Source organism: Grampus griseus, assembly GCF_964374135.1.
Source record: "Grampus griseus genome assembly, chromosome: 15".
NCBI classification, from domain to species: Eukaryota; Metazoa; Chordata; class Mammalia; order Artiodactyla; family Delphinidae; genus Grampus; species Grampus griseus.
In genome coordinates, this window is record NC_139009.1 from 29,831,139 (window position 1) to 29,856,131 (window position 24,993).

At 35.0% G+C, this 24,993-nt stretch overlaps 1 protein-coding gene across 3 annotated transcripts in view; it reads left to right on the top strand.

Moving 5' to 3' along the window:
* Positions 1-24,993, top strand: part of RMDN2 (regulator of microtubule dynamics 2) — a 67,914-nt gene that overhangs the window by 22,941 nt on the left and 19,980 nt on the right. For all 3 annotated transcript variants that reach the window (XM_082672274.1, XM_082672272.1, XM_082672273.1), the window contains exons 3-7: positions 6,135-6,309; positions 7,324-7,426; positions 11,381-11,441; positions 17,162-17,237; positions 18,126-18,203. In XM_082672274.1, the coding sequence (XP_082528400.1) occupies positions 6,135-6,309; positions 7,324-7,426; positions 11,381-11,441; positions 17,162-17,237; positions 18,126-18,203 (493 nt within the window). The remainder of the gene's footprint in view (positions 1-6,134; positions 6,310-7,323; positions 7,427-11,380; positions 11,442-17,161; positions 17,238-18,125; positions 18,204-24,993) is intronic.

Here is a 24,993-nt window from a genome sequence, read left to right on the forward strand (position 1 = left end):
CAATTTTTTGAGGAACTGCCATGCTTTTTTCCATAGTAACTGCACCATTTTATATTCCTCTAAGAATGCATAAGGATTCCAATTTCTTCACATCCTTGCCAACACTTGTTTTTTGGTTTTTTGATAATAATCATCTTAATGAGTGTGAGGTGGTATCTCATTGTGGTTTTGATATGCATTTTCTCCCATTGTGTGGGTTGCCTTTCATTGTTGATTGTGTCCTTCGATGCACAGAAGTTTTTAATTTTGATGTTCAGTTTATTTTTTATTTTGTTGCCTGTGCTTTTGGTGTCATATCCAAGAAATCATTGCCAAATACAATGCCATGAAGCTTTTCCTCTATGTCTTCTCCTAAGAGTTTTATAGTTTTAGATTTTACACTTAGGTCTTTGATCCATTTTGAGTTAATTTTTGTATATAGTATAAGGTAGGGATCCAACATCATTCTTTTACATGTGAATATCCAGTTTTCCCAGCACCATTTCTTTAAGAGACTGTTCTTTCCCATTGATTGCTCTTGGCACCCATGTCAAAAGTCATTTGACCGGGTATGTGAGGGTTTACTTCTGCACTCTCTGTTCTGTTTCTTTCATGTATATGTCTGACTTTATGCCATTACACACCATTTTGATTACTGTAACTTTGTAATAAGTTTTAAGATCAGGAAGTGTAAGACCTCTAACTTTGTTTTTTCAAGATGTTTGGTGGAATTCACCAGTGAAGCCAGGTGACCCTAGGCTTTTCCTTGCTGGGAGGTTTTTGATAACTGACTCAGTCTCTTTGCTGGTTATAGATCTGTTCAGATTTTCTATTTCTCCCTGATGCAGTATTGGTATGTTGTATGTTTCTAGGAATTTGTCCATTTCAACTAGATTATCCAGTTGTTGGCATACTATCCTTCACTGTAGTCTCTTATAATCCTTTTTATTTTTGTAAAATTGGTAGTGATATACCCTGTTTCATTTCTGATTTTAATTATTTGATTCTCCTCTCCTCTTTTCTTAGTCAAGCTAGCTTAAGGTTTGTCAATTTTGTTAATCTTTGAAGAACCAGCTCTTGGTTTCATTGATTTTATGTTTTTTTACCCTCTATTATGTTTATTTCTGATCTAATCTTTATTATTTCTTTCCTGCTAGCTTTGGGTTTAGTGTGCTCTTTTTCTAGTTCCTTAAGGTGTAAATTTAGGTTGTTGATCTGAGACCTTTCTTTTTAATGTAAGCATTTTACAGCTACAAGTTTCCCCCTTAGCACTGCTTTCACTACACCTTATACACTTTGATATGTTGTGTTTTCATTTTCTTTTGACACAAGATATTGCTAATTTCCCTTGTGATTTCTTCTTTGACCCATTGGTTGTTTAATAGTGTGTTGTTTAATTTCCACACATTTGTGGATTTTCCAGTTTTCCTTCTACTGTTGATTTTTAGTTTCATCTCATTACAGTCAGAAAAGATACTTAGTATGATTTTCATCTTTTAAAATTTATTAAGACTTGTTTTTCTTTTAATATTGTGCTAACAGGACCTGCAGTACTGTGCTAAGTAGAAGCAGCAATATTGGACATCCTTTTCTATTTCTGATTTTAAGGAGAATGCTTATAATGTTTCATCATTACATATGAACTGTATCGTAGTTTTTGGTTTATATTCTATTATAAGAAGTTCTATTCCTTGTTTATGCATTTGGTATTTCTTTTGTGCTGAAATGGTGTTGAATTTACTGAAAAAAATTTTTTTGGTAACCACTAAAATGATCGTACAGTTTTTCTCTTTTTATCTGTTATGCTAGAGAAATTTTCTAATGTTAACTGTGCTTGTAATGAGTGAGATAAACTCAATTTGGTTACAATGTATTCTCTCATGTGTGTTGAAGTTTTTTGGTTGATATTTTGGAGGATTTTTGCATCTATGTTTATATGTGAAATTGGCCTATAATTTTCATTTCCTATTATACTATACTTGTTTGGTTTGGGTATTAGTTTTACTAGCTTCATAAAATGAGGTGAGAAATGTTTCCTCTTTTTCAATTCCTTAGAAGAATTTGAGTAATTCTTTGCATATATTGATAGAACTCTCTATATAGCTATCTGTGTCCCCCTCCCTTCTGTCTATCTGTCTCTCTCTCTGTCTCTTTCTGATTTAATTTATTTTAATGGCTATAGGAATATTCCATTTTTTTCTTATAAAAATAACATCTTTTTTGAGATATTAATCATATACCATAAAATCACCCTTCTAAATTTTACAATGTAGTGGGTCTTAGTTTAAATAATATTGTCTGATATTAAACCAGTTACTTTCTTTTAGTTATTATTTTCTTACTATATCTCAGGTGCATAGAATTGGACTAAAAATTGTCTTTAGCTCATGCAAACACTGATTACTGGTGCATGCATGTGCCACTTTTACTCATTTATTTAGTTTGTTATTATAAATAATGTAATAAGCATCTATGAAACCATTTGGCTCCCTGCCTCCCCTCACCTGAGGGTAACTATCATCCTGAGTCTATACTCTATATTGTTCATTCCTTGCTGTCCTTTTTATATAATTTTATGGCATATGTGTATATTCCTTAAAAATAACGTTGAATTTTGATTGTTTTATGAAAAGGGGATCATGTTGGATATAATTTTAAGAGCTTATTTTTCCACTTAATATAAGTTTGTTAAGAGTCTTCCCTATTTTGCACATCACTGTATTTCTTTCATTTTGACTGTTGGGTAATATTCATCCACTCTCTTGACTGGGCATTTCAGTTGTTTCCTGGGGTTTGCTATTGTGAAAGTACTGTTGTCTATATTCTTACAGCTACCTCCTTTTGTACATGTGCCAGAGACTTGGTTACTGAGTCCTCAGATATGTGAAAGTTCATTATTAATAGATGATGCCAAAGCGCTTTCCCAGCTGGTTTCACCAGTTTACATTCACATCAGATCCGTGGATTGACTTCCTCTCCAACATATAGTATTGTCAGATTTTTAAATTTTGTAAATGAAACAGGTCTCAATAATATCTCTCTGTGGTCCTGATTTGTATTTCTCTGATCGCTAGTGAATGTTGAACATCTTTTCTTACGTTTATTGGCTATATGTATTTTTTCATTTGGGAAAACCTCTTTTGAGCTTATTTCTGTTGCATTTATTGTGTTTTTTTCATTGAATTTTAGAAAATATTTATGTATTCTTGATATTAATGTTCTCCAGTTGTACGTGTTACAAAATATCTATTCCTGGTTTTTAATTTGTGTTTTTGCATTTTTGAAAATATCTTTTGATTAGCAACAGTTTTTCATTTTAATATAGTCAAATTGGTTAATCATTCATAATTAATAATCATTAATAATCATTTATAGCTAATGCTTTTGTATTTTGGTTAAGAAAATTTCTTGCCCCAAAGACTAAAAGTTATTCACCTATATTTTCCATTTAGATTTTAAAAAATTATTTTTAACACTTAATTCCTTATACCATCCTTATACCTTATAGTTACTTTTAATATTATAAGACAGAGATTCAATTTCAACTTTTTCCATAGAGCTAACCATTTTTTCCCAGCTCAGTCTGTTAACTTCTCACTAATCTGACATGTCACATCTGTCATATACCACACTTTCATTTGCGTATGAGGCTGTTTCTCGGCTCTCTTCTGTTCTGTCAGTCACTCATCTATCCTTGTACCAATAGCCCACTGTCTTTAATTATTATAGCTGCGTGATAGGTCCTAATACTTGGTGAGGTAAGTCTTCTCTCCCTGCTCTCTTTCTTAACAGTGCTTTGACCATTCTCGGCTCTTTACCTTTTCATGTAACTTTTAGAATCATCTTATTAAATTCTATGAAATTTCTGGTGAGGTTTATAAAATTGGAATTACATTGAATTAATCTGGAGAGAATTTACTTATTTATAATATCAGTTGTTTCTAGCCATGAACATGATATATTTTTCCATGAATTTAGGTTCTTTTATAAACAGCTTTTAATATATCTTTTATGATATTCTCCATAGAATTGTTACATATGTTTTATTAGATTTATTCCTGGGTGTCTGATATTCTCTGAGATCATTGTAAGTAAAGTATTTTATATAATTTTGTTTTTTAGGCTTTTTGCTGCTAATATATTAAAAATGAAACTCACTTTCATATTTTAATCTTATATGCAGCCGACCTGCTAAACTCTATTAGTCTTATAATTTGTAGGGTTTTTTTAATATGTTCTATGTAAATAATCGTATCATCTGCAATAATATGAAGGTTATGTTTGAACAAGGGTGTGAAACAGGTGAGGAAGTAAATTATGTGGATATCCAGTGGAGAACATAGCAGGCAGAAGGACAGCAAATACAGATGTTAAAGCAGGAACATGGCTGATGTGTTCAAGGAAGTCAAGGAAGCCAGAGTTCCTGGAGTGCTGAGCAAGCAGGAGAGTGGTAGGAGATGAGGCCAGAGGTATTGGACTAGATTATGTAGGGTCTTGTAGACAACTCTAAGGACTTAGGTTTTTACTCTGATTTGGTCATCCACTGGAAGGTTTTGAGCAAAGGATGACATGATCTGAGTCAGCTTTTTAAAGGACCATTCTGGCTCCTATGTTGAGAATAAACTACAGTGGTCAAGGACTAAAGCAGGGAGACATGATAGGAGGCCATTGCAATAATCCAGGTAACGTGATGGTGGTCTAGACCAGGGGAGTAGTGGGTAAAGGTGGTGAGAGGTGGCTGGGTTCTGGATATATTTTGAAGATAGAACTAACAGGAATTTCTGAAGGTTGCTTAGGAGAGACAAAGAAGTCAAGGATGATTCTAAGTTTTTTGGTTTGAGCAATTAGAAGAATGAAGTTGCCACTGATAATGTTGTTGAAGAAGTTGAGCATCATTTCACATAGTGCCTTCTTTGTAAGGACTTTGAAGGAAATTTGAGTCTTATTATTGGAAAAAAGTGCATTTCTCTCAAGAACTTGCTTCATTTCTGTCTTTGTTAGTATCTGTTGGGAACTGTGACTGCTTTAGCTGCTGGAACATGTAGAACCACATTTGTGTTGTGCCTTTGTAGCAAGGGTATAGATATCTAAAGTATATGTACTTTTTTATTGACCTCATTCACATTTGGCCTTGTTTTTATCTTTTCCTGCCACTTCTGATTTGTTTTCTTATATGTTATATATCCTTATATACCTCCTTAAAATCTTTTTAGAACAGAACAGTGTGTAAATAAATGAAAACAAATTGTTTGCATTGTATGCTACCAAAAAGGAAATGTGGGATGTAGCATGAATTTTTAAAGACTAATCTAAGAGTTAGAACATCGTCTTGAACTACAAATTAACATGTGTGTGTGCATACGTATATATAAAAATACATACATATGTGTGTATAGATGTATATTATATATATATTTAATATATATACTTGAGTGCCTGCTGAGTTCCTACAACTCTGTATCATTCATTCAGCAATATTCAGTGCGTGTCCACTATGTGTCAGGTGCTGTTCTAGGCACTTGATGACATCAATTAATAAAACAAAGAATCCTATTGTCAGGGAGCATGCATTCTAGTGGGGGAGATACTGACAAAAATAGCACGTGTAGTAGGTTAGTAAAGTATATTAGAAGATGGTATGTACTACAGAAAAATACATCAAGCATGATAAGGGAGACTGGAGGTGAAGGAAATATACAGGGAGGTTGGAGTGTGGTGGTCGCAGCATTAAATTGAGTGGTCTGGATGGGTCACATTGAGAAGATGACATTGACAGAGACTTGAAGGAGGTGAGGGTTTGAGTTATGTCCCCTTCTGAAGGAAGAGCCATTCCATCAGCAGGAACAGCAAGAAAAGGTCTTGAGGTAAGAGTGTCCCTGGCTTGTTTAAGGAACAGCTGGGCAGCCAGCATACAATTGACTGAGTGAGAAACGTGGTGGGAAACAAGGTCAGAGAGGTGACTGAGCTGGGAGAGACAAATCTCATCTAGCCTCATAGACTGTTATTAGGACTTGAGCTTTTTCTGAGTGCAAAGGGGCACCATTACAGGGTTTCAAGCCTAAGAGTGAAATGATTTGACTTACATTTTAAAAGGATCACTCTATCCATTATAGTATAACTTTACAGAGAGTTGATGATTATTTCTGCAATTTTAGGTATATTACAGCTAATACTGATACCGAAGAACAGAGTTTTCCACTCCCTAAGGCGTTTAACACTCATGGAGAGGAATTAAATTTAGATGCCCTTATTCAGAGGGCTGATAATTTACGTATGAATGAGTCCAGGAAAATGGAGAGTTTTGAACTACTTTGTGACCACAAAGAAAAGGTAAGAAGTATGTGATAATAACATGCTTGTATAGTTTTAATTTTTTATTTAATCTACTGTCCCATTCATGTTATGACCATAACAATTGTGTCACAGTTTACACAAGCTAAATGATTGATGTAAATTTTTTATAATATCACTACAATTTTTTAAAAGTAAATATAAGAGTTTATTAGGCTCTAAGTTCATAAAAATGAAAACCAGAGATATGATTATACAGACTGACATTGATTTTATCAATCTGATTTATTTCGTAAATATTTGGTAACAGATAAAGAATAAGACATACTGCTTCTCTGGAGGGAGGAAAAGCTACATTTTAAGCTCGCTATCTTACAATTACTAATATAACAGCCATTAGTATTTCACTGTGTCCTACCAGTAATCGTTTTCCAGTGTTTAATGCTGGGCTGAATTGGAAAATCTCATCCTTCCCACCACCACCAAAGGAAAAAAAAAACGGTGGGTTTTGCAATATCACAAAGATCAATAAATCTTTTTCTTTCCAATGAGAGATTTAAGTCTAACCTTTGAGGATTTAGCAACTCTAAATGCATTACCTAAAAGTTTTTAAATCTCCAGGATTGTATTTAGGTAATTTAGGTAAAAAATGTGACTCCTCTTTTGAATGTATGTAATCTCTGATAACTTACAGATATTATCTGAAACGCCCATTGAAGCATCATATTAATAATAGATAACTCAGAAAGGAAAACAAGGAGAGGATACTGCAACCCAGAGAGAATTTATAAATTCTGACACCTATCAAGTTTCTCGTCTTTGTAGGTGTGGAGCTGGTGTCTGCATAATATTCATTGGTTTTAATATCCAAATGTGACACTACATTACATCACATTTTGTAGCCATGAATATTTGAACTTAAAGTGTGATATGCACATGAATAGATACAGTCATTTCTAAGTACCAGTTTACCTAATTTTTTAAAAGTTGCAGTGGAAAACACAGTCTGGTCACGTTTCTGAGTTTATCTAATGTGCAGTTCTGTCTGTTCAGTTTAGGGATGAAATAGAGTTTATTTGGCGGTTTGCTCGTGCCTATGGAGACATGTATGAGCTATCTACAAATGCACAAGAAAAGAAGCATTATGCTAATATTGGTAAGTATTTTGTAAATATTAATTATCCTCAAGTAGTAATCATTATCTATAGTAAACCACTAATGAATTTTAATTAAAGCTAAATTATCTTAGCTAAAACAAGTATGTTTAATCTATTTCAATATATCCTAATACTTATATAGTCTAAGAACAGAAAGGTTTGTTTTTTGGGGTTTTTTTTGTGGTACACGGGCCTCTCACTGTTGTGGCTTCTCCCGTTGCGGAGCACAGGCTCCAGATGCGCAGGCTCAGCGGCCATGGCTCATGGGCCTGGCCGCTCCGCGGCATGTGGGATCTTCCCGGACCGGGGCACGAACCCGTGTTGCCTGCATAGGCAGGCGGACTCTCAACCAGTGTGTCACCAGGGAAGCCCCCAGAAAGGTTTTTTTAGAATAAAAGTACATGTTCTTAAAAAATATTTGAGCATACTAGAACAGGCAACTGAAAAACTCAAATTCCAGCTTTTAAAGTTTATAAAATCACAGAAAGATGAGACATTAAGTGGTAATAATATGAGAAGCAATAATAGCAGTAGTCTTTCACCACAATTAAAATAACCCTCCTTACTCCCTGTAACGTAGAACTCCAGGTACCACAAAGAAATAACTACTCATACTTTAATGTTTTTTTCAAAATTTATCTTGATAAAACAAGATTAGCCTTATTTTAAGGCTAATCTTGTTTGAGCCTTGTTTTAGCTAATTGTTTAAGCTGAGCAATGAGTCCATAGTTGTTCATTATACTGTCCTCTATTTTCCAAAGTAACAACAACAAAAGAAAAACAGCTAGAATGTGAAATTTTATATATATATAAACCTTGGCTCTCACTGAGTATCAAACTCTTTCTTGCAAAAAGCTTCCTAAGTTTCAGGATAGTAATTTGACATCAAAACTTCTTTAGTTTTAGTTTTTTTTTTTATTCCAAAGTCTTCTCTTTTCCAAGCTTTCCTTCTCTGAGATAGCATGAGGAAGAAACAGCAAGAAGATAATGATACTGCCAATCTCCTTCCACTCTAGTTCCCTGTCATTTTTATTTCTAAGAAGGAAATATTTCCAAGTTCCTTGAAATTACATTTCTTCCGCTTGTAGCTTTCTTTGCCAAGTGGCCTCTGTACTTTAATTCTTAGTGGGAGGAGGATGGAAGGAATTCCCCTTCTTGTTCTTTACATATTCATCATCAGCTTTGTGGGGCAGTTTTTCTGTAGCAATCCTTCTTGCAGACCATAAACAAAATGGAATTCTAGGGAAGAGATTTATTAACTTGAAGGTAAATAAAAATTTAGCCAAAGAGAACAAACTAACTTATTTTTATATCTACTGAGAAAGAGTATATCTATGTAAACTGTTCCAACATCCATCAATATTAAATATATATTAAATGTATTTTTTTTCTTGAGCACCTCCCTGCCCTGGGCATTAAAGCTCCTCCTATGTTAGAAGGTAGAAATATGATAGCAAAATAGACATGTTCTCAGACTGCAAGGAGCTTATGGCTTTGTGGGGAAGATAGTATTACTAAAATAATCCTACATATAAAGAAACACACTAAAGTAAGTTGTTAGTAAAGAAGAATGTGGCATATTAAGAGAGGATATAACAGAAAGGAGGATATGATGGCGGGGGTGAACGTTGATGCAGGGAACTCTTTCTTCTGGAAGTAAGTCTCACGTAGTAAAATTACTTGGGATCTGTATTTTTAAATGGAGTGAGAGTTTAACTGAGTTAATGTATGAGATGGTGAAAATGGAGAAAGAAGTAGGCTGGAGGAAATCCAAATTCTCATACCCAAGTACAAGAAAGGAGCATGGATTGAGACAGGATATATTCAAAAAAGAGAAAAGTTTATAGTGTCAAAGAAAAAACAGTGACCCCCTCAGATGTGTTCATGCAGTTATAGAAATAAATTTAACAGAATTCCTATTTTTTTATCCAAGAAATATTTATGAGAAATTTTTATTTATTTATTCAAAATATTTATTCGAAATCACCGTGTCTAGGAACAAAGTTAAAATGAGGGGTGAGGGAAGGAGAAAAGGAGGGACATGAATATGATCAAGACAGTGTTACGCTAAGGAACTTACTGACAAGATCAATATGGAGACAGGCAATTGTAATTCAATGCACAGGTAGTAAGTGCCTGGCAAAGGTGATGGCAAAGAACGCTGGAGCTGAGACATTGGAGACTGGAGTTGACGGGTATCGGCACCCAGTACAAGGGAGGAAGAATGCTGTTATTGCTCGTAACAGTAGATTTGAACTTGTATGCCGAGGGAAGACTGGATCACTGAAGAGTACAGAATTCTTTCCTAAACCTCCAGCTGGGGTATGCCATTATGCAGTACATCTGTGGACGTGCTGTGCTTGATCATACTTGTCTTCCAAATAAAACATGAATCTTATATCTAAAAGAACATCAGTGTAATTTTCAGAATTAAATGACTGATACACATGCCACAAATAGATCACAGAATACAATTTTGTAAGGGAGATAGCTTTCCTTTCAGGCTGAAGCTGCATAAATGAGGCTGCAAAACCAATCTGTGTAGTACCCAGCTCCATTATATTCTCAGAGCGATGGAATCACCTCTATGTTAAGCTTGTTGCAGTGCCCTAAAAGCTATTTTTGTTCATTTGGCAATGTAGGGAAAATGTTGTTTTAGTTTTTACAGTCTGTACATTTAAAAGTATTTATGTTTTTCGATCATTCATTACCAAATTACTAACTCTTTTAATATATGTCTACAATGTACTATCAGTTATTATTTTAAAATACTTCCTTTTAGTTTTTTTCCAGTTTATATAGATTTCTATACAGGGTAGTTCTCTTAATGGACAGAGCTATAAAGTACCACCTTAGCAAATTAACAAATAGGAGAATGATTTTAGAATAAAATATCTTTATTTATAAAAATTACCTAAACTAGTTATTTAGAAGAGCATTTTGTATTGGATAGTCTCTTCAAGCAAAAAAAAAAAAAAAAAAAAAAAAATTAAAGCAGGGAAAAGGAGATGGTATAAAATAAAACAGCCACTTTTTGAGAAAGATTTTCAGAATGTGGTTTAGACCAGCGGTCCCCACCCTTTTTGGCACCAGGGACCGGTTTCGTGGAAGACAGTTTTTCCCCCGGGGAGGGGGGGTGGTGGGGAGCAACGGGGAGCAGCAGGTAAAGCATTGCCCACTCGCCCGCGGCTCACCTCCTGCTGTGTGGTCTGGTTCCTAACAGGCTGTGGACCAGTACCGGTCCACTGCCTGGGGGTTGGGGACCCCTGGGTTAGACAAACCTCTGTCCAAAAATTAATGGGTTATTAAAAGTTATTCTAAAACTAAGTAAAATTATTTAGGGGAATTATTTATTTACTGAGCCTGCTCATTATTGTGAAAGATTAGACAAGAGCTCTGGGACATCTTCCCTTACCCCTTTAGATAGATTAGATGGAGTTGCTCTCTCCATTCTCTGTTATACTCTCTTTTTTACCTTGTATTTATTTTTTGCACATAATTCGTTTGTTTATATACCTACTGCCTACTGAAATGTGAATCCTTGGAAGTCAAGAACTGTGTCTTATTTGACTTTTTATTCCCAGAGGCTCACATAATATGATACTTAGAAAGCACTCAGTAAATGTTGGTTGAGTTAATTACAAAGCAATTTCTATTAACACTTCTAAATAATGATTGAATGACTTCCTTGCACTTGGTTAAATCACTTAACCCAGTGAGTCTCAAACTTGAGCATACATCAGAATCACTAGAGGCTAGTTAACACAGATTGCTGACTCTCAGAGTTTATGATCAAGTCCCTCATGTGGTCCAAAATTTGTTTTTCTAACAAGATTCCAGGTGATGGCTTCTGGTCTTGGGACCATACTTTGAGAACTACTGGCTTAAATTCAATAATTTACCTCCCACCAACTCAGATGAAGGTAATAAGTGTAAGTGCATTTATCTTTCAGGAAAGACATTAGGTGAAAAAGCTATTACTAGAGCACCCATGAATGGACATTGTCATCTATGGTAAGTACATAGAATTTATGCAGCCTTTAAAAAATTCTAATATGCCTCTTTATAAATTGCAATGGATTTTTAACATATTATTGACCCACTTAACATGTCACATTCACTAAAAAGAATATTTACTATATAGCACAGTAACTGTTCTTGTTCTGTTTATTCTCATGTATTTTTCAGTATATATATTTTAAATATATTTAAGATAAACTTTCATTGAAGAATTCATAACTGAATCCACCAAGTCCAATAACTGTGCACATGATAAATTTAATTAAATCTAATTTCATATAACATTTTGTTTGAAAACAAATACTAAAGTGATGCCACATTTCTAAATGAAACGCAGAGAGAAGAATAAAAGCACATCAGCCATTATACCTTGATGAGTAAAGGTATACAAATTCCACAAGTCAAAGGAAAGCCATTTCTAATATAAGAAAGCTCAAACAAAGGAAATCTAATTTGTTGGATGGGTATAGGTGGATATCCTTGGGACAAAAAAATTTATTCTTGAGTATGTTTTGTTTTGGATCCTTTGTATATTTACAATTATAAAACAGAAATAAGAAGAAAAATATTGTTTTTAATTAACACTTCATTTTACTCATAGTTGTATTTCTATAGCATTTCTTAGTTTCTTAGTTATTTTTGCTCCCCAGTAATATTGGTACTTTAGGTGCTAGGAAGACATAGTCATAAATTTATTTTTGACCCTTCTCTCAGACCTAGGTTGTCAGAAATCCACCCCTCTTTGGGATTATTTTATTCTTCTGGGATAGTCTTAGGCAAATCTCTCTCAAAATGACTTCTTTTCTGCAGGTACACATTTATCCTCCAGGAAATTCATTTTTGCCCCACCAACTCAAAAGTGCAAACGATTTTTCCAAAGCAGACCTGTTCCTTTACACTGCCACCAGCAGGGGGAGCATCACTCACACACTCTCATCCTAAAACTTCCCTGGGCAGGAATCAGATAACATTTTTTATGTCCCCCAAACTCTAAAGGACATGCCAAAATAAGAATAGGTCTTTTGAAGCTGCCATCACTTAAAATGAGAAACAAGGCTACCCCCTTCCGTCTCGCATGAGAAGGTGAGAGGTGGAACCGAAGTACCCTAGTAGTTCTATTTGCAGAAATCCCCCTTCCAGGTCTCTCTCTGCTTCAGCGAACTCTTTGCCTTCTCTTATATAGCCTGGAGATGGGTGAAGGGCTAAGCCTAGCAGAACCTGTGAATCATTTCACTAATGTGTCATGCATGGGTAGTAGAGTGTCTTGCTTTAGGAGCCGGAGTATACCTAATAAAGTATTGTTCTGTGCCCTAGTGCCTCTGCCACAACTCTAGGAGAAAGCTAATTTTGCAAGTAACATCCTGGTAGGTATCTTTAAGGTCAGTTCTCCAGTATGTAAGGGTCTTGGCTATTATTTCTATAGCCAGCTTTACCTTCCTCACCTAATTTGCATAATACTGATAATAATAAATTAATGTGTTAAAGTACTTCTGTTCTTCCATTTTTAGTATAACTGTAATGAATTTATACTGATCAAGCTACACTTGCTTCATCTCTTTCGATAATGGAGATGTTTGGGTGTTGGTTAGCCAGATTTAGACGCAGAAAGAACACCGAACCCCTACTCTTAACTCTGAGCCTCACCCTCCTCTTCCTCTGCTGTCCTCTTCCTTCTCCCATACAAACTTCTGCATCCATGGAGAATCACATTAAAAATGTACATTTGATGTTAACCCTCAATTTGAGGACACTTATCAGTGTGAACTTCCAAATTTCCATAAAGGAACAATGTTGAATCTTCTCTGAAGACTTCATAAGCACCTTAAACTTACCTTGTGAGGACAGATTATGCTTAACTCTTACTCAGTGGGCTTCCCAGCCTGTCTTCCACTAATCTGACCACTTCTCTTTTGTTCATCTTTTTTCACTTTTTGTTGTGTACTAATTGCCTTGTTTATAACTGTGGGATTTAACCCCGAGGGTGAATCTTATTCACAGACACACACAGAGTACTGATCCAATTGTGTTTCACATGATTTTTTATTCAGTATCAGTTTTTAATTAAAAAACAATTAAAGTCTGATCAGTTGCTAAAATTTAATAAATTCAAATGTCAATTTTTAAAATTTATTTCATTGAAATATAGTTGATTTACAACGTTGTATTAATTTCTGTTGTACAGCAATGTGATTTTATCTTAATTCATAAAATATATTATGATGTACCTACTGAATACAAGAATTCTCATTCAATTAAATACAGTAGTAGAGGTTTAGGGTGATGAAAAAGAGAAATTAAGACTTTGACTTGAGAAGCAATGTGTGAAATTTAGGTTAACTGATTCTATAATTAATTGTAATAAAATGTCATGAAAATGTCTTATCCTGCTGGAATTTTTTTCAGTATGTTACGACTTTTTCTCATTCATTCAGCATAAATGACAAGACATGGCCTCTAGGCCAAATGCAGCTGCCTGCTTTTGTAAAGTTTTATTGGAGCACAGCCACACCTGTGCATTTGTACATAGCAATGAAGTTGAGCTGTTGTAACAGAGACTCTCTGATCCCACAACCTTAAATGTTTCCTACCTGGCCCTGCAGCGAAAGTTTGCTGACCCATAGTTTACAGGGTTCTGTGATGGTTTATAAGCCTTCAGTTTGAAATAAAAGATGCAATCATTAGAAATAATTATCATAAAGCGTTGATATGGAGGGAATAATTGAAAAACAAATATTATTTTAAAGACTTGTTTTTCATCATCATCTTTTCCAAAATGAAATTGCTCTGTAACTTTCAGGCTACATAAGCTTTCTATATAATTCTGTTGTTTTCGTTGTACCAGCCTAAAATACTTCTAGAATCAAGAGAGCAGAATCACCAATGGATTTGCAGTTTGTTAGCCAAATAGGCCTGACCTTAATTATAAATAATGTCTTACATATTTGTTGTGCTCTACTGTTCACAAATTATATCCCCATGCCTTCTAGCATGTGATTCACAGAACAACCTGTTTCCATTTTATAGAAAGCAAGGCCGTCTGTGTGTGTGGTGCAGTATATGTGTGTCTGGTGTGGTGTTGTGATTAGTAACCAAGGGTCATACAATAAGTGGAAAAACAAAAACCAGATCTTATATTTGTATGTACTCAGTATTTCATCTATTATTTACTCTTCCTCTGCTTTTTCACAGTATAAATAGCATTGGTGCTAAATCAAAAATGCTACTGGGAAACTAATGGAGTTGTTTTAGTAGTTGTTTACTAGTTGTTGAGACAGGGATGTTTGTCAGTTATTAAAATATTCACTATAGATGCAAAGAAAATACAGAATTTTTGTCAACATATAGTTAGAACAACCTCTAGATGGAGATAATAGACCATATTGTGTGTTAATTTTCTTCATAGTTCCCATCAACCTGAGAGTTTACAAAATAAAATTTTAAATTACATTTTCCAAGATAAACAGTGTGAAAAACAACATGTACATGCAGATATAGGTGGGATTGATTGCCAGAAAAGAAATGATGATCCTTTGAGGAAAAGTGGTTCAGGTAAACTTTGAATTTATGACATGTAGGAAGATAAATAATACTTTAGACTTGAAAGAAGCAGACTTCAAAATGATTATGAAAAACATAAGACTCTGGTGACAGATTATTTATAAGGGAAAATGTACATATTTCATATAATGGTTTTCTTAAGTCACGTTTTTTTCTTTTTTCTTTTTCTTCACTCAGAGTAACTGGGAAAGAACATGCTGAGAGAGCTCTGTAAAAGCTAGAGATGTGCATAAGTTGTTCTGATTTTCAAAAAATAGAAGATTGATTCCACCACTATAGATCAGTGAACATAGAATATTTTCCTTTGATTACAGCACAAATAGTTAGTTGGGTTTTCTGTGAGTGATGAAGTTCAAGCAGACTCAACAGATTTTTCTAAAAATGTGAGATGATCTGTTTTTTCTTTGCTAGTAGATAGAGTAGGGAAATTGAGCTAATATATCTGGATTTAAGGAAGGCTTTAAGGCAAGTTCACTCATAATATTCTTGGGGACAAGATGTTAAAATATGGGCAAGGTTCTTTGTTACCCGTGCTGGCAGAAGGGTTTGAGCCTCAATCATTCAAAAGAATAACTGTTGACAATACCATGATTCTAGAGTTCCAGGTCTAGATCTTAGACACTAGTGTGTTCAGTGATTTTTTTCAGTGGGTGAAGATGTGGAAGGTATGATTATAAATGTTGCAAGTGATGCAAAATTAGGAAGAACAGGGTGTATGATGGATGACTATAGTAATTAAAAGATTTTCACATGTTGAAAGAGATACTGAACAAGGTGAATTAAGAGGGATAAATATGGAAGGAGGGATGGAGAGGAAAATGTCAAAATTTGAGGACGTGAGGGAAAAACAGATGGAAATTAGAATGAAGCATGGAGTTTAGTTAACAATAATATGTTAATATTGGTTCATTTTGAAAATTTTCAATATTGTATATCAATAACAGTACAGTTGTGATAAATGTATTATAATAATTTAAGATAGTAATTTAAGTAGTATCTCCTAATCTAGGTAAGTTCTCAGATCATAATAGGTTGCTTTTGTCATAACTCTTGCTTCTACTGTTAGGAGATTATTGATTTTCTAATGAAAATTAAGAGGTCAAAAAAACTTATAACTGAAAAGTGGCCATTTTGTTGGTTGTGCATAAGTTGTGTGAATTATGTGATCTTTTGTGTTCAGGAATGGTCTAACTGTTCCAAATTAAGAAAACTGTTCACTTCAGTTTTTTATTTGAAAGTTATGTGTATCCACAGAAACAATCAAGATAAATAACACCCAAAATTACATTTTTCATTTCAGTTATGACAATGCAAGTGAAAATTAAGACCTACTTTTGAATTATTTAGGTAAATGAATATTTTACCTCAGACAGAAACACTCTGAATACTTTTGCACAGACAGAAACAGTCTGAATGTAAAAAGTAATATGTGCCCAATTTTTAGAGGAAGCAAGTTGCTGAACAAATATTGTGCCCAATTTTTAGAGGAAACAAGTTGCTGAACAAATATTATACATAATTTATAGTCAAATATTTATTTATGTAAATTTTGTATTCCCAAGGGAAAAAAAGTAAAGAATCCATGGGATGCACTCTTCTAGTAATGACTGCAGTGTCTCCAAGGGAGGATTGAAGGACATGGGGAATTTTTGAAAAAACATATTCTAAAATTACCTTTGATTTTAGTATTTGTTTTTAGTCATGATATTTATTTTAATTTTCAAATGACATTAAGGGAGCCTTGAACTTTTTATTTTTACGAAAGAGAAGCAGGAATCTGTTGACACAATGTATTTTTCAGTTTAATACTTATGTGAATAGACTTTTCTGAGGGTCTCTTTGTGACTCTGATGTTGATGAAGGTGATGGCAGCAGCTAATCTTTCTTGGAACTCACTCCAGGCCAGACACTATTGTAAGTGATTACGTTTTAGATATTTTACCCTCATAGCACACATATGAGATAGATGGTGTTAGTATCCCCAGGTATAGCTGAGGAAACTGGCCTCATGTTAATGTCAAACATTGGTTATTTATTCATCTATATGAATACTTTTGTTAAATATTAATGAATGGTTTAGAGATTTTTTTTAATGTTAAATTTCATGGTATTTGATTAAAAGTTTACACAATGTCCACTGTTTTTATCCTTTTCAGGTATGCGGTTTTGTGTGGCTATGTATCTGAGTTTGAGGGCTTACAAAACAAAATTAACTATGGATATCGCTTCAAGGTATTTCTTGATATTAAAAATGTTTTACTCTAGCTGTATGTTCCATTCACAAGTATAAATCAAATTATTCAATAGACTTATCTCTAGGAATTTATCTTTTTTACTTAAATAAAATGGCAGTCTTTAAATAGTACTGTGCCAAAAAAGAAACAAACTCTTTGGGTGATTAAGGATTATTATTATTATTATAGATCCTGAAGGAGGTCACATAGTAGATGAGTATTATTTTTTTAAAGGTAGAGGCTTAGCCTTTTAGTCAGGAGCACACTAACATCATAAACATGGCTGGCACTAATTAGTTAACATTTAATACATATTGATTTGCTGGTAGCAGTAGAATTCAATCTAGGGCTTAAATTTGCCATGATAGAGGAATAAAATAAGTAACGCACATACTCATTATTTATCATGTGCCTGTAGTTGTAATCATTCAGTAAATAACCCCTCAGGGTCAATAATTTTAGGAATGGGCAGAGAGTTCTTTGTTTTCCAGCTCCCTATAACCATTTGACAATGTCAGGGGAGTAGATTCTTCTATCACCTAGTTCTGCTATTCTTTTCTCCATTATACCCACATCAGATGACATTTGTAAGTTTGCCTCTCAATCAGTAAGTATTAGGTAGGCAAGTCATGGGCAGACAAAAATGTGACTTGGATGTTTTCTATTTTTAAGGTGACGTTTTCTGTAGCCTTATTTAATCATAATCACCGTTCTGGTTCTAGTTGTGAGCATTTTGATGATTGAGTTATTGAGAAGCTTAATTGTATTAATAATAAAGATTGAGGAGGGAGACAAAACATTATAAAGTCCCTTTGAATTTACTAGGCAGAGTTCTACTCAACACCACCTGAAACTTGGGAGATATTTCTTTTGGATTTTCTTTCAGGAGCATCTAGATAAAGCAATCGAATTTTTACCTGAAGAACCCTTTTTGTATTACCTCAAGGGAAGATACTGTTACACTGTAAGTTGAAAGCTTTTATCTGTAAAGCTTATTTGAATATATTCTGATTATATGATCTATTTTCAGTGACTTATTCTTTTATTGTTTTACCTAGTGCCTACTATAGAGAAAATGATGAAATCAGTACATATTTTGAGTTTATAAATTTATATATTTTATAATTATATACTGAATTACACACAATATATGATTTTATAAATGCATGTATTTTTTTCTTTACTGCCTTTCCATTTCCCCTTGCGGCAGTCACACTGTCTCCCTTTAAATGTGCTTTCTCTCAGATGGTGACCAGCCACCAGTATCCATGCCCCCTGTATTGGTGCACTGCTCTGTTTTGTGGGAGAACTTTTTTCCTTTATCAGAGTTTATTACTCATAAATTATGTGCTTGCTGTCCTTTTCTTCAAGAAACTTTATTTAGAAGGGGACATAAGACATATAGAAATAAATAAAGGCAGCTGGTGAGTCTAAGACCCAATGTGTTAAATGACACCTGTTTATGGAAAGTTAACAGAATGTGAAAATATATCATAACAGCTACATTAAAAAATTATCCTGAAGAGAACTGCTCTTTCTGAATGAGAAAATTGGGATAGGCAAAATAGGAAGCTTTTTAATTGTGGCTTGTAGAGGATTAGGGATGAAGCAGGAGGTTTGCTTTTACTGAACACCTGCTATATATGTCAGATGTGCATTTTATATTTTATATTTCTTATCACATTTCATCCTTTTAACAACCCTGTAAGCAGTTTTTATTATGCCAGTTTTAAATCTGAGTCTTCATGAAGGTAGGGGACTTCCCTAAGATTTAAAAACCATTGACCCAACCTCATGAGTCTGGAACTTGAATGTACACTATATAGTTAGGCTTAAAAAGCCCAAGAAGGAAATTTAAATTCCAAATGGAACCTGATCTTCATGCCATAGACAAATGGTAGAAGGTAATACTAATCTTTCCTGGAGGATTGTACTATCACACACAAGCCTTAGAACATTCTTGCAGAATTGAGCTCACAGTGAAAAATAATAGAATATATACAAAGAAACAAGCCATCATAGATGACAGTCAAAAGAAACAAAAAAAGAGAACAGAAGTAGATCTGAAAGGACTTCAGATTTTGGAAACATGGAATACAGAATATTAAACAGCTACCTACATAATGTGTTTTTAAAACTAAAATGAATTAGGGGAAAAATGGGTGAGGAGCATGAGACTACAAAAATGACCAGGTAGATTTCAAACAATGGAACAATTTTTGATATAAAAAGTATATTATTTGTCATTAAAAGAAAACTCAATGGAAAGATTTGGTAGTAGATAGGCCCCACTAAAGAGAAAATTAACAAACTTTAAGACAAATCAGAAAATGTTGCCTGGAAGCAGCACAGAGGAACAAAGAGATAGAAAATATGAAGGAGAGATAAAAAGACATGGAAGGGAAGTAAGGATACCACGTAGTGGTGAATTTTTATCTCCTTCTTTTGGTAATTAATAGAACAAAAGACAAAAAAAGCATGTAAAAAATATGTAAAACATTGATTGGAGCCTTACATTTAATAACCTTGATCTAATAAAATAGATGAGAATATGTATCTAGCCATTAGAGGATACACATTTTCAAGCATATGTTGAATGTTTACAAAACTGACCATATATGAGGTCATGAAGCAAGTCTTAATAAATTTCAAAGAATTGATATCCTGTAGGTTTTCTGATCATAATGCAATTGTAATAGAAATTCAGAAACAAAACAGCTTAAAAACCATAAATCTTGAATTAGAAATAATAGGACATGACAATAAAATAAGATGCCATTTTATACCTACTCATTTGATAAAATTTTAAATTATCAGCATGAGATGTAAAAATATGGAGCAACAGGAATTCTTACATTGTTGTGTGAACACAAATCAGCACAACCATCTCAGAAACAATTGGGTATTATCTCTGAAATTTGATTGTCTACCATATGACAATGGTGCCTACCCTAGAGAAACTCCTGCAAATGTGCTTTAGAAGGCATGTACAAGAATGCCTTTAGCAGTCTTGTTTCTAAGAGCAAAAAATGGAAAAGTCCCAAATATCCACTGAAAAAAGAGTGGATGGCTGAACCAAGATGGCGGAGTAGAAGGACGTGCTCTCACTCCCTCTTGTGAGAACACCAGAATCACAACTAGCTGCTGGACAATGATCGACAGGAAGACACTGGAACTCACCAGAAAAGATACCCCACATCCAAAGACAAAGGAGAAGCCACAATGAGAATGTATGAGGGGCGCAATCACAGTAAAATCAAATCCCATAACTGCTGGGTGGGTGACTCAGAGACTGGAGAACACTTATACCACAGAAGTCCACCCACTGGAGTTAAGGTTCTGAGCCCCACGTCAGGCTTCCCAACCTGGGGGTCCAGCAATGAGAGGAGGAATTCCTAGAGAATCAGACTTTGAAGGCTAGTGGGATTTGATTGCAGGACTTCAACAGGACTGGGGGAAACAGAGACTCCACTCTTGAAGGACACACACAAAGTAGTGTGCGCATCAGGACCCAGGGGAAGGAGCAGTGACCCCAGGGGAGACTGAACCAGACCTACCTGCTAGTGTTGGAGGGTCTCCTGCAGAGGCGGGGGGGTGGTGGTGGCTGTGGCTCACCGTGGGGACAAGGACACTGGCAGCAGAAGTTCTGAGAAGTACTCCTTGGCATGAGCCCTCCCAGAGTCTGCCATTAGCCCCACCAAACAGCCCAGGTAGGCTCCAATGTTGGGTTGCCTCAGGCCAAACAACCAAGTGGGAGGGAACCCAGCCCCACCCAGCAGCAGTCAAGCTTATTAAAGTTTTACTGAGCTCTGCCCACCAGAGAAACAGTCAGCTCTACCCACCAGCAGTCCCTCCCATCAGGAAACTTGCACAAGCCTCTTAGATAGCCTCATCCACCAGAGGACAGACAGCAGAAGCAAGAAGAACTACAATCCTGCAGCCTGTGAGAAAAAACTACACTCACAGAAAGATAGACAAGATAAAAAGGCAGAGGGCTAGGTACCAGATGAAGGAACAAGATAAAACCCCAGAAAACAAACTAAATGAAGTGGAGATAGGCAACCTTCCAGAAAAATAATTCAGAATAATGATAGTGAAGGTGATCCAGGACCCTGGAAAAAGAATGGAGGCAAAGGTTGAGAAGATGCAAGAAATGTTTAACACAGACCTAGAAGAATTAAAGAACAAACAAACAGAGATGAACAATGCAATAACTGAAATGAAAACTACACTAGAAGGAATCAATAACAGAATAACTGAGGCAGAAGAACGGATAAGTGACCTGGAAGACAGGATGGTGGAATTCACTGCTGCGGAACAGAATAAAGAAAAAAGAATGAAAAGAAATGAAGGCAGCCTAAGAAATCTCTGGAACAACATTAAACGCAACAACATTCGCACTATAGGGGTCCCAGAAGGAGAGGAGAGAGAGAAAGGACCAGAGAAAATATTTGAAGAGATTATAGTCGAAAACTTCCCTAATATGGGAAAGGAAATAGCCACCCAAGGCCAGGAAGCACAGAGTCCCATACAGGATAAACCCAAGGAGAAACATGACGAGACACATAGTAATCAAATTGGCAAAAATTAAAGACAAAAATTATTGAAAGCAGCAAGGGAAAAACAACAAATAACATACAAGGGAACTCCCATAATGTTAACAGCTGATTTCTCAGCAGAAACTCTACAAGCCAGAAGGGAGTGGCATGATATACTTAAAGTGATGAAAGGGAAGAACCTACAATCAAAATTACTCTACCTGGCAAGGATCTCATTCAGATTCAAGGGAGAAATCAAAAGCTTTACAGACAAGCAAAAGCTAAGAGAATTCAGCACCACCAAACCAGCTCTACAACAAATGCTACAGGAACTTCTCTAAGTGGGAAACACAGTCTAAAATAGACTTTAAAATAAAGAATGTTACAAGAGACAAGGAAGGACACTACATAATGATCAAGGGATCAATCCAAGAAGAAGATATAATAATTATAAATATATATGCACCCAACATAGGAGCACCTCAATACATAAGGCAACTGCTAACAGCTATAAAGAGGAAATCGACAGTAACACAATAATAGTGGGGGACTTTAACACCTCACTTACACCAATGGACAGATCATCCAAAATGAAAATAAATAAGGAAACAGAAGCTTTAAATGACACAATAGACCAGATAGGTTTAATTGATATTTATAGGACATTCCATACAAAAACAGCAGATTACACTCTTCTCAAGTGTACACGGAACATTCTCCAGGATAGATCACATCTTGGGTCACAAATCAAGCCTCAGTAAATTTAAGAAAATTGAAATCATGTCAACCATCTTTTCTGACCACAATGCTATGAGATTAGAAATCAATTACAGGGAAAAACACGTAAAAAACACAAACACATGGAGGCTAAACAATACGTTACTAAATAACCAAGCGATCACTGAAGAAATCAAAGAGGAAATCAAAAAATACCTACAGACAAATGACTGAAAACACGACGATCCAAAACCTATGGGATGCTGCAAAAGCAGTTCTAAGAGGGAAGTTTAGAGCTATACAAGCCTACCTCAAGAAACAAGAAAAATCTCAAATAAACAATCTAACCTTACACCTAAAGGAACTAGAGAAAGAAGAACAAACAAAATCCAAAGTTTGCAGAACGAAAGAAATCATAAAGATCAGAGCAGAAATAAATGAAATAGAAACAAAGAAAACAATAGCAAAGATCAATAAAACTAAAAGCTGGTTCTTTGAGAAGATAAACAAAATTGATAAACCATTAGCCAGACTCATCAAGAAAAAGAGGGAGAGGACCCAAATCAATAAAATTAGAAATGAAAAAGAAGTTACAACAGACACCGCAGAAATACAAAGCATCCTGAGAGACTACTACAAGCAACTCTATACCAATAAAATGGACAACCTGGAAGAAATGGACAAATTCTCAGAAAGGTATAACCTTCCAAGACTGAACAAGGAAGAAATAGAAAATATGAACAGACCAATCACAAGTAATGAAATTGAAACTGTGATTAAAAATCTTCCAACAAACAAAAGTCCAGGACCAGATGGCCTCACAGGTGAATTCTGTCAAACATTTAGAGAAGAGCTAACACCCATCCTTCTCAAACTCTTCCAAAAACTTGCGGAGGAAGGAACACTCCCAAACTCATTCTATGAGGCCACCATCACCCTGATACCAAAACCAGACAAAGATACTACAAAAAAAGAAAATTACAGACCAATATCACTGATGAATATAGATGCAAAAATCCTCAACGAAATACTAGCAAACAGAATCCAACAACACATTAAAAGGATCATACACCATGATCAAGTGGGATTTATCCCAGAGATGCAAGGATTCTTCAATATATGCAAATCAATCAATGTGATACACCATATTAGCAAATTGAAGAATAAAAAACATATGATCATCTCAATAGATGCAGAAAAAGCTTTTGACAAAATTCAACACCCATTTCTGATAAAAACTCTCCAGAAAGTGGGCATAGAGGGAACCTACCTCAACATAATAAAGGCCATATACGACAAACCCACAGCAAACATCATTCTCAATGGTGAAAAACTGAAAGCATTTACTCTAAGATCAGGAAGAAGACAAGGATGTCCACTCTCACCACTCTTATTCAACATAGTTTTGGAAGTCCTAGCCACGACAATCAGAGAAGAAAAAGAAATAAAAGGAATACAAATTGGAAAAGAAGTAAAACTGTCACTTTTGCAGATGACATGATACTATACATAGAGAATCGTAAAGATGCCACCAGAAAACTACTAGAGTTAATCAATGAATTTGGTAAAGTTGCAGGATGCAAAATTAATGCACAGAAATCTCTTGCTTCCTATACACTAATGATGAAAAATCTGAAAGAGAAATTAAGGAAACAATCCCATTTACCACTGCAACAAAAAGAATAAAATACCTAGGAATAAACCTACCTAGGGAGACAAAAGACCTGTATGCAGAAGCTAAGACACTGATGAAAGAAATTAAAGATGATACCAACAGATGAAGAGATATACCATGTTCTTGGATTGGAAGAATCAATATTGTGAAAATGACTATACTACCCAAAGCAATCTACAGATTCAATGCAATCCCTATCAAATTACCAATGGCATTTTTTATGGAACTAGAACAAAAAATCTTAAAATTTGTATGGAGACGCAAAAGACCCTGAAGAGCCAAAGCAGTCTTGAGGGAAAAAAACAGAGCTGGAGGAATCAGACTCCCTGACTTCAGACTATACTACAAAGCTACAGTAATCAAGACAATATGGTACTGGCACAAAAACAGAAACATAGATCAATGGAACAAGATAGAAAGCCCAGAGATAAACCCACGCACCTACAGTCAACTAATATATGACAAAGGAGGCAAGGATATACAATGGAGAAAATACAGTCTCTTCAATAAGTGGTGCTGAGAAAACCGGACAGCTACATGTAAAAGAATGGAATTAGAACACTCCCTAACACCATACACAAAAATAAACTCAAAATAGATTAGAGACCTAAATGTAAGACCAGACACTATAAAACTCTTAGAGGAAAACATAGGAAGAACACTCTTTGACATAAATCACAGCAAGATCTTTTTTGATCCACCTCCTAGAGTAATGGAAATAAAAACAAAAGTAAACAAATGGGACCTAAAGGAACTTCAAAGCTTTTGCACAGCAAAGGAAACCATAAACAAGACGAAAATACAACCCTCAGAACGGGAGAAAA